This window comes from Bombina bombina, unplaced genomic scaffold (genome assembly GCF_027579735.1).
Source record: "Bombina bombina isolate aBomBom1 unplaced genomic scaffold, aBomBom1.pri scaffold_530, whole genome shotgun sequence".
NCBI classification, from domain to species: domain Eukaryota; kingdom Metazoa; phylum Chordata; class Amphibia; order Anura; family Bombinatoridae; genus Bombina; species Bombina bombina.
Window position 1 is genome coordinate 105,687 of NW_026512929.1, and position 11,814 is coordinate 117,500.

Below are 11,814 nucleotides of genomic sequence, written 5' to 3' on the forward strand. Positions count from 1 at the left end.
TACTCGCCGAATGACGGTTCCTTTAAGGGACGTCATCCAAGATGGCGTCCCTCGAATTCCGATTGGCTGATAGGATTCTATCAGCCAATCGGAATTAAGGTAGGAATATTCTGATTGGCTGATGGAATCAGCCAATCAGAATCAAGTTCAATCCGATTGGCTGATCCAATCAGCCAATCAGATTGAGCTCGCATTCTATTGGCTGTTCCGATCAGCCAATAGAATGCGAGCTCAATCTGATTGGCTGATCGGATCAGCCAATCGGATTGAACTTGATTCTGATTGGTTGTTTCCATCAGCCAATCAGAATTTTCCTACCTTAATTCCGATTGGCTGATAGAATCATATCAGCCAATCGGAATTCGAGGGACGCCATCTTGGATGACGTCCCTTAAAGGAACCGTCATTCTTTAGTTGGACGTCGGAGGAAGAAGATTGATCCGCGCTGGAGGTCTTCACGATGGAGCAGTTCCTCATCGGATGAAGATAGAAGATGCCGCTTGGATCGCCTCTTCTTCCCGGATAGGATGAAGACTTTGGAGCCTCTTCTGGACCTCTTCAGCCGCAGGATTATGGATCGCCAGCCCCCGATTGGGTTGGATGAAGATTTCGGAGCCAGGACCAATCGGTGATACCCGGTGACGTGAAGATAAGGTAGGAAGATCTTCAGAGGCTTAGTGTTAGGTTTATTTAAGGGGGGTTTGGGTTAGATTAGGGGTATGTGGGTGGTGGGTTGTAATGTGGGGGGATTGTATGTTTTTTTTTTACAGGCAAAAGAGCTGAATTCTTTGGGGCATGCCCCGCAAAGGGCCCTTTTAAGGGCTGGTAAGGTAAAAGAGCTTTGAACTTTTGTAATTTAGAATAGGGTAGGGCATTTTTTTTATTTTGGGGGTCTTTGTTATTTTATTAGGGGGCTTAGAGTAGGTGTAATTAGTTTAAAATTGTTGTAATTTTTTTCTAATGTTTGTAAATATTTTTTTATTTTTTGTAACTTAGTTCTTTTTTATTTTTTGTACTTTAGTTAGTTTATTTAATTGTATTTATTTGTAGGAATTGTATTTAATTTATTTATTGATAGTGTAGTGTTAGGTTTAATTGTAGATAATTGTAGGTATTTTATTTAATTAATTTATTGATAGTGTAGTGTTAGGTTTAATTGTAACTTAGGTTAGGATTTATTTTACAGGTAATTTTGTTATTATTTTAACTAGGTAACTATTAAATAGTTATTAACTATTTAATAGCTATTGTACCTGGTTAAAATAATTACAAAGTTGCCTGTAAAATAAATATTAATCCTAAAATAGCTACAATATAATTATAATTTATATTGTAGCTATATTAGGGTTTATTTTACAGGTAAGTATTTAGCTTTAAATAGGAATAAGTTATTTAATAAGAGTTCATTTATTTAGTTAGAATAAAATTATATTTAACTTAGGGGGGGTGTTAGGGTTAGGGTTAGAATTAGCTTTAGGGGTTAAAAAATTTATTAGAGTAGTGGTGATCGGCAGATTAGGGGTTAATACTTGAAGTTAGGTGTCGGCAATGTTAGGGAGGGCAGATTAGGGGTTAATACTATTTCTTATAGGGTTATTGAGGCGGGAGTGAGGCGGATTAGGGGTTAATACATTTATTATAGTAGCGCTCAGGTCCGGTCGGCAGATTAGGGGTTAATAAGTGTAGTTAGGTGGAGGCGACATTGGGGGCGGCAGATTAGGGGTTAATAAATATAATATAGGGGTCGGCGGTGTTAGGGGCAGCAGATTAGGGATACATAGGGATAATGTAGGTGGCGGGGGTGTACGGAGCGGCAGATTAGGGGTTAAAAATAATATGCAGGGGTCAGCGATAGCGGGGGCGGCAGATTAGGGGTTAATAAGTATAAGGTTAGGGGTGTTTAGACTCGGGGTACATGTTAGAGTGTTAGGTGCAGACGTAGGAAGTGTTTCCCCATAGGAAACAATGGGGCTGCGTTAGGAGCTGAACGCAGCTTTTTTGCAGGTGTTAGGTTTTTTTCAGCTCAAACAGCCCCATTGTTTTCTATGGGGGAATCGTGCACGAGCACGTTTTTGAGGCTGGCCGCGTCCATAAGCACTGCTGGTATCTAGAGTTGCAGTGGCGTTAAATTATGCTCTACGCTCCCTTTTTGGAGCCTAACGCACTGAAAACCAAGCCATTCTTGCTCGCGTAAGCGATATTTTGCGCTCCACTTTAAAATCTGGTCCTAAAGCTTTATGCATTTTTTCTCTCCAAACCACTAGGACATCCCTATATACTGGATGAGACTTTCTCTCTTTAGATCTTTGTCTGCAGCACAATAAAAGGGAATGAACAATTATCTAATACAGCTTCAATTTCTTTTAAGAAGCAAGCAATATTCAGTTCTCTGTAACCAATCATAAGCAACCTGTAAAGTTACTGCACAATTATGAAGCCTTAAATGAGGTAAACCTAGGCCACCTTCTCTATAAGAAGAAGATTGTCTAGCCAATGATATTCTTGGATGTTTCTCTTATATAAAAATGTTCTCTGCAAACCTCCAGTTAGTGTACTTCTGACAATGTAATTAATTGGGTGATGATTGACATTGGATAAAGCAATTTACATAATACACATATCTTTATCAGGTGAATTCTTCCAGTCAACAAGATTAGAAAATTTGTCTAAAAATTCAAAATCCTCTCCCTTTCTTTATAACCCCAGTATAACTCAAACTATACCCTCTCCTCAGGTCTCTAGTAACCTTCCACCCTAAATAGTATAGTTCATCCTCCTCTACAAATGGTAACTTATTTCCATATTTACTATTCTTAACCAAAGAATATCAGATTTCGTAATATTTAGTTTTGTATTGAAAAAACAGACAACAAAAAGGATACATGTATATTACACTTATATTACATGTATATTACACTTATATTTCATATATATTACCCTTATATTACATTATATTACTGTATATTGCACTTATATTACATGTATATTACACTTATATTACATTTATAATACATGTATATTACACTTATAATACATGTATATTACACTTATATTACATGTATATTACACTTATATTACATTTATATTACACTTATAATACATGTATATTACACTTATAATACATGTATATTACACTTATATTACATGTATATTACATGTATATTATATCTATATTAAATGTATATTACTGTATATTACATATATATTACATTATTTTACTGTATATTAAATGTATATTACTGTATATTGCACTTATATTACATGTATATTACACTTATATTACATTTATAATACATGTATATTACACTTATAATACATGTATATTACACTTATATTACATGTATATTACACTTATATTACATTTATATTACACTTATAATACATGTATATTACACTTATAATACATGTATATTACACTTATATTACATGTATATTACATGTATATTATATCTATATTAAATGTATATTACTGTATATTACATATATATTACATTATTTTACTGTATATTAAATGTATATTACTGTATATTACATATATATTACATTATTTTACTGTATATTAAATCTATATTACTGTATATTAAATGTATATTACTGTATATTACATTATATTACTGTATATTAAATGTATATTACACTTATAATACATGTATATTACACTTATATTACATGTATATTAAACTTATAATACATGTATATTAAACTTATATTACATGTATATTACATATATATTATATGTATATTAAACTTATATTACATGTATATTAAATTTATATTACATATATATTAAACTTATATTACTGTATATTAAATGTATATTAAATATATATTACATGTATATTAAACTTATATTATATGTATATTACATTTATATTACTGTATATTACATGTACAGTATATTAATTATATATTACATGTATATTACATGTATATTAAACTTATATTACATTTATATTACATGTATATTATATGTATATTACTGTATATTAAATTTATATTACATGTAAATTAAATATATATTACTGCATATTACATTATATTACTGTATATTACATGTATATTAAATGTATATTACTGCATATTACTGTATATTACTGTATATTTCATGTATATTAAATGTATATTACTGCATATTACATTATATTACTGTATATTACATGTATATTACATTTATATTACATGTATATTATATGTATATTACTGTATATTAAATTTATATTACATGTAAATTAAATATATATTACTGTATATTACATGTATATTAAATGTATATTACTGCATATTACATTATATTACTGTATATTACATGTATATTAAATGTATATTACTGCATATTACTGTATATTACTGTATATTTCATGTATATTAAATGTATATTACTGCATATTACTGTATATTACTGTATATTACATGTATATTAAATGTATATTACTGCATATTACATTATATTACTGTATATTACATGTATATTAAATGTATATTACTGCATATTACATTATATTACTGTATATTACATGTATATTAAATGTATATTACTGCATATTACTGTATATTACTGTATATTACATGTATATTACATGTATATTAAATGTATATTACTGCATATTACTGTATATTACTGTATATTACATGTATATTACATGTATATTAAATGTATATTACTGCATATTACTGTATATTACTGTATATTACATGTATATTACATTTATATTACATGTATATTAAATGTATATTACTGCATATTACTGTATATTACATGTATATTACATGTATATTAAATGTATATTACTGCATATTACTGTATATTACTGTATATTACATGTATATTACATTTATATTACATGTATATTAAACTTATATTATATTATATTACTGTATATTAAATGTATATTACTGCACATTACATTATATTACCTGTATATTAAACACATTACATTATATTACTGTATATTAAACACATTACATTATATTACTGTATATTAAATGTATATTACTGCACATTACATTTATATTACCTGTATATTAAACACATTACATTATATTACCTGTATATTAAACACATTACATTATATTACTGTATATTAAATGTATATTACTGCACATTACATTTATATTACCTGTATATTAAACACATTACATTATATTACTGTATATTAAACACATTACATTATATTACTGTATATTAAATAAAATATTTGTTACACTCATCATGAAAGAAACGGCTAACAAATCTTATTATATATTTTCCTTTATCTTATCCATTTAAAAAAAATATTTCAGTTTAAAAAGGGACATATAACCCCAAATTCAGACAGGGCATACTACTGTAAGTTTTCTATTCTCTGCTGTTATATCATTTGCTCTGTTCTCTTCATACCTTTTGTTGAAAAGCATACCCAGGTAGGCTCAGGAGTAGCTGTGCACTACTGGGAGCTAGCTGCTGCTGATCGGTGGCTACACATATGTCTTGTCATTGGCTCACTCAATGTGTTTAACTATCTAGTAGTGTATTGCTGCTCCCTCAACAAAGGATACAAAGAGAATGAAGCAAATTTGAATAGAAGTACATTGGAAAGTTGTGAAAAAATGTCACACTCTTTCCAATCCATTTCTGTTTCATAGTCCATTTCCTGTGACTAATAATCAAACTCTGTCCTGTGTCTCCCTTAAGGACCATGTTTAGACCCCTCACGCTGCATACTATACGTGGTTACAGCTGTTTAATACTAGTTCACTGTGCGTGTTTATCCCATAACAGGGGGCTGGACTATCACTCACGCTACCCCAGGCCACAGACTGTATAGTGTGAGACCCTTGGGCTTCTGCCCTTATACAACATAAACAAGATCTTATGGCCCTAAGCCCAAACAGACAGGAATAACTGACCAGGATGGGGTCTCTGATGAAGAAGATGGGTATGTTGTTGCCTGCCAGGTCCCAAATTCCATCTTCCGTGTAGAATTTAACAGCAAACCCTCGCGGGTCACGAACAGTGTCTGCTGATCCGGATTCTCCAGCTGTGGGAGGTAAAACTGTGCAGTGACTCATGATGCCTTATCACACTGCTTGTCTGGCACATTATTCACTTAGTGGCATGAAACCTTATATTACCCACTGATTAGGTGACCCTATACTCAACATCCCACTGATTAACTGATACCTTGTCCTTATCCCACTGGTGACCCTATACTTAATATCCCACTGATTAACTGATACCGTGTCCTTATCTCACTGGTGACCTTATTTTACTCAACATCCCACTGATTAATTGATACCTTGTCCTTATCCCATTGGTGACCCAATACTCAACATCCCACTGATTAACTGATACCTTGTCCTTATCCCACTGGTGACCCTATACTTAATATCCCACTGATTAACTGATACCGTGTCCTTATCTCACTGGTGACCTTATTTTACTCAACATCCCACTGATTAATTGATACCTTGTCCTTATTCCATTGGTGACCCAATACTCAACATCCCACTGATTAACTGATACCTTGTCCTTATCCCACTGGTGACCCTATATTCAACACCCCACTGATTAAATGATACCTTGTCCTTATCCCCACTGGTGAACTAATACTTAATATCCCACTGATTTAATGATACCTTGTCCTAATCCCACTGGTGACCTTTTACTTAACATCCCACCGATTAACCGATACCTTGTCCTTATCCCACTGGTGACCTTATATTTAACATCCCACTGATATTTTGTCCTTATCCCACTGATGACCTTATTTTACTCAACATCCCACTGATTAAATGATACCTTGTCCTTATCCCACTGGTGACCTTATATTTAACATCCCACTGATATTTTGTCCTTATCCCACTGATGACCTTATTTTACTCAACATCCCACTGATAAAATGATACCTTGTCCTTATCCCACTGGTGATCCTATACTCAACATCCCACTGATTAACTGATAACCAAGTCCTTATCCCACTGGTGACCTTTTACTTAACATCCTACTGATTAACTGATAATTTGTCCTTATTCCACTGGTGACCTTATTTTACTTAAAGGGACAGTCAAGTCCAAAAAAAACCTTTCATGATTTAAATAGGTCATGTAATTTTAAACAACTTTCCAATTTACTTTTATCACCAATTTTGTTTTGTTCTCTTGATATTCTTAGTTGAAAGCTAAACCTAGGAGGTTCATATGCTAATTTCTTAGACCTTGAAGGCCGCCTCTAATCTGAAAGCATTTTGACAGTTTTTCACCACTCAAGGGCGTTAGTTCATGTGTTTCATATAGATAACTTTGAGCTCACGCACACGAAGCTCATATGAGTGAGCACTGATTGGCTAAAATGCAAGTCTGTCATAGATACAAGGTGATTACAGAGGTAAAATGTGTATTATTATAACTGTGTTGGTTATGCAAAACAGGGGAATAGGTAATAAAGGGATTATCTATCTTTTTAAACAACAAAAATTCTGGTGTTGACTGTCCCTTTAACATCCCACTGATTTTAAATGATAACTATTCCTTATTCCCTGGTGACCTTATTATACTTAACATCCCACTGATTAACTTATACCTTGTCCTTATCCCACTGGGAACCTCTCACTTCAATCCACTTGTGTCCTGTCACATCAAACCACTGGCGAATTATCACCTTTACCAACTGTTGACATCTCACCTCAACTCACTGGTAAATTCTCACTTCAACCCACTGGGGACCTCTAAACTCAACCCAATTATGACCTCTCACATCAGCCCACTTATAAATTCTCACTTTAACCCACTGGGGACCTCTCCCATCAACCAATTAAGTCACATGCTACACACTTTCACAGTTGAAACATGTCCCTTTTTAGAAGTATAAAAGTTAATCTTAGTTCTTTGTGAAGCTCAGTTAGCTTCATTAATTCCCAATTACAGTTAATGAGTTTCATTATTTTCCTGTGACACTTAATGAGTCTTGTTACATCCACTTTGACAGTCAGTGAGTCTAGTTATTTCCTTGAGACACTCATTGAGTTTGTTTGTTACTGTGACACTCAGTCTTGCTAGTTCCCCCAAGGCATTCAGTGATACTTGTTAGTTCCTCCAGGCATTCAGTGATACTTGTTAGTTCCTCCAGGCATTCAGGTATACTTGTTAGTTCCCTAAGGCACTCGGATAGTCTAGTTTGTTTCCTGAGGCATTCAGCGAGTCTAGTTAGTTCCCTGTAACACTCAGCGAGTCTAGTTAGTTCCCTGTAACACTCAGCGAGTCTAGTTAGTTCCCTGTAACACTCAGTGAGTCTAGTTAGTTCCCTGTAATACTCAGCGAGTCTAGTTAGTTCCCTGTAACACTCAGTGAGTCTAGTTAGTTCCCTGTAACACTCATTGAGTCTAGTTAGTTCCCTGTAACACTCAGTGAGTCTAGTTAGTTCCCTGTAACACTCAGCGAGTCTAGTTAGTTCCCTGTAATACTCAGCGAGTCTAGATAGTTCCCTGCAACACTCAGCGAGTCTAGTTAGTTCGCTGTAACACTCAGCGAGTCTAGTTAGTTCCCTGTAATACTCAGCGAGTCTAGATAGTTCCCTGTAACACTCAGCGAGTTTAGTTAGTTCGCTAAGGCACTCAGTAAATTTGTTAGTTCCCTGAGGGGATCAGTGAGTCTAGTTCCCTGAGACACTCAGTGAATCTTGTAAGTTCCCTGAGGCACTCAGTGAATCTTGTAAGTTCCCTGAGGCACACAGTGAGTCTTGTAAGTTATCTGTAACACTCAGAGAGTCTAGGTAGTTCCCTGTAATACTCAGTGAGTCTAGATAGTTCCCTGTAACACTCAGCGAGTCTAGTTAGTTCCCTGTAACACTCAGCGAGTCTAGTTAGTTTGCTAAGGCACTCAGTAAATTTGTTAGTTCCCTGAGGTGCTCAGTGAGTTTAGTTAGTTCACTGAGACACTCAGTGAATCTTGTAAGTTCCCTGAGGCACACAGTGAATCTTGTAAGTTCCCAGAGGCACACAGTGAGTCTAAATAGTTCCCAGAGGCACTCAGTGAGTCTAGATAGTTCCCAGAGGCACACAGTGAGTCTAGATAGTTCCCAGAGGCACTCATTGAGTCTAGATAGGTCCCAGAGGCACTCAGTGAGTCTAGATAGTTCCCTGAGGCACTCAGTGAGTCTAGATAGTTCCCTGAGGCACTCAGTGAGTCTAGATAGTTCCCTGAGGCACTCAGTGAGTCTAGATAGTTCCCTGAGGCACTCAGTGAGTCTAGATAGTTCCCTGAGGCACTCAGTAAATCTTGTAAGTTCCCTGAGGCACTCAGTGTGTTTTGTTAGTTCCCTGAGACACTCAGTGAGTCTTATTAGACCTCTGAGGCGCTTAGTGAGTCTTGTAAGTTCTCCAAGGCACTCAGTGAGTCTTGTAAGTTATCTGTAACACTCAGTGAGTCTAGTTAGTTCTCTTAGGCACTCAGTCAGTCTTGTTAGTCCCCTGAGACACTAAATGAGTCTTGTTAGTTCCCTGAGACACTCAGTATTGTGAGTTTTCTTGTAACTGAAAACATAAAAGAAAAAAGTTCAGTTAAACTAAATAACAGCAAAATTTTGATGGTTACCATAACTTAAGGTGTCACTGCAGTGAGGTGTGAAAGTCTTGCAGAGATTGATTATTCTGGGCGAGACCAGATCAGGAAGTGACTTCTGGGTCAATACATAGGGGCCTTCTTCATTAAAGAGACCATATGTTACAGATGTGTGAGATATACTTGAATAGCATATGGCAACCACCTGAGAATCTTCAGGTAAAGTGGCAGCTCAATATGTTGTATTTGGTGGAACATGAAGGCATCTGAGGGGGACACATTGTGGTTCTATTTTTCAGCCTTACCTACAGTGGAAAATCTTACAGCGACATCTGTTTTCTTCCCAATTGTGTCAAACACTTTGGCCTTGCAGTATTGCGTGATGTCATGTGTGACCTCAAAATACCCAAAAGCTCCTGAAAATCATACATAAGTCTTTATTACAAAAAAAGGAAATAGGACAAATACAACCACTAACCTTGAAAGTGATTCCATATTCTGATGGCTTTTAGCGTTAAATACAATCGGGAGAGTAGGTTATGCAGGCTCATAGTGCTGGGGAGTATAACCTTATAGTCATCTAGTGTATCTAGTGTATAAGGCTACATCCAAGTGCTGAGGAGTCTGGGTTGATTGTATGATTGCATGGCTCGTGGTGATAAAAGTTAGTTACCGGAGTGTTGGGGAGTTAAGGCTCATGAAGATCACTGTGTGATAACTAAATAAGGCAATATCTGAGTGTTGATGAGTGTAGGCCCATGGTCATCTCTAAGATTTAAGGGTATAAGGCTACACCTGAGTGTTGGGGAGTGAAGGCTCATGATTATCACTGTGTGATAACTATGTTATTTATTTATAAAATATTTTACCAGGAAGGATACATTGAGATTTCTCTCGTTTTCAAGTATGTCCTGGGTCCACAAAACATTGCATTGATACAATAGGGTACAATAAAATACAAAAACAATATTAATACATAATATATGCAAAATTTAACACAGAACAGGTAGGAAATATATCATTAACCATGACAGGTGCATTCTAACACTCAGATATAGCCTTATACCCTCATCACCTAGAGTTATATATAAGGCAATATCTGAGTGTTTATGAGTGTAGGCCTATGGCCAACGTTAGGTGATAAGAAAATAAGGCTACAACTGAGAGTTGGGGAGTTAAGGCTCATTATAATCACTGTGTTACTATATAAGTCTACATCTGAGTCTTGGCGAGTGTAGGCTCCTGGTCACCACTAGGTGATAAGGGTATAAGGCTGCACCTGAGTGTTGGGGAGTGTAAGCTCATGAAGATCACTGTATGATAACTATATAAGGCAATATCTGAGTGTTTATGAGTGTAGGCCCATGGTCAACTTTAGGTAATAAGAGAATACGGCTACAACTGAGAGTTGGGGAGTTAAGGCTCATTAAAATCACTGTTATGACTATATAAGGCTACAGCTGTGTGTTGGTGAGTGAAGGGTCATGGTCACCTCTATAAGACTACACCTGAGTGTTGGAGTGTATACTCATGATAATCTCTATGTGATAACTATATAAGGCAAAATCTGAGTGTTGAGGAGTGTAGGCCCATGGTCAACTCTAGGTGATGAGGGTATAAGGCTATATCTGAGTGTTAGTGAGTGAAGGCTGATGGTGATCTCGAAATGACGGGGTATAAGACTACACCCGAGTGTTGAGTGTAGGCCCATGGTCACCTCTAGGTGATAAAGGTATAAGGCTACACCTGAGTGTTGGGGGGTGTAGGCTTATTTTCACCTTTAGGTGATAAAGGTACACAAGTTTTGGGAAATAAAGGCTCATGGTGATCACTGTGTGATGACTATATAAGGCTACATCTGAGTGTTGGTGAGTGTAGGCTCCTGGTCACCTATAGGTGATGAAGGTATAAGGTTACCCCTGAGTGTTGGGAAGTGTAGGCTCATGATAATCACTGTGTCATAACTATATAAGGCTGCTTCGGAGTGTTGAGAAGTGTAGGCTCATGGTCACCTCTAGGTGACAAAGGGTATAACGCTACACCTGCGTGTCAGTGAGTGAAGGCTCATGGTGATCTTAGGATGATTGGGTATAAGGCTATTGTTGGGGAGTGTAAGCTCATGATGATCACTGTGTGATATCTATATAAGGCTACTTCTGAGTGTTGAGGAGTGTAGGCTCATGGTCACCTCTAGGTGACAAAGGGTATAAGGCTACACCTGAGTGTTGGGGAGTGTAGGCTCATGGTCACCTGTAGGTGATTAAGGTATAAGGCTACATC

General features: G+C 35.7%; 1 protein-coding gene across 1 annotated transcript in view; it reads right to left on the bottom strand.

Moving 5' to 3' along the window:
• Window positions 1–11,814, bottom strand: part of LOC128644604 (catalase) — a 74,025-nt gene that overhangs the window by 53,658 nt on the left and 8,553 nt on the right. The window contains exons 3-4 of the mRNA XM_053697150.1: window positions 9,840–9,950; window positions 5,887–6,017 (exon numbers count right to left, since the gene is read on the bottom strand). Coding sequence (XP_053553125.1) covers window positions 5,887–6,017; window positions 9,840–9,950 — 242 coding nt within the window. The remainder of the gene's footprint in view (window positions 1–5,886; window positions 6,018–9,839; window positions 9,951–11,814) is intronic.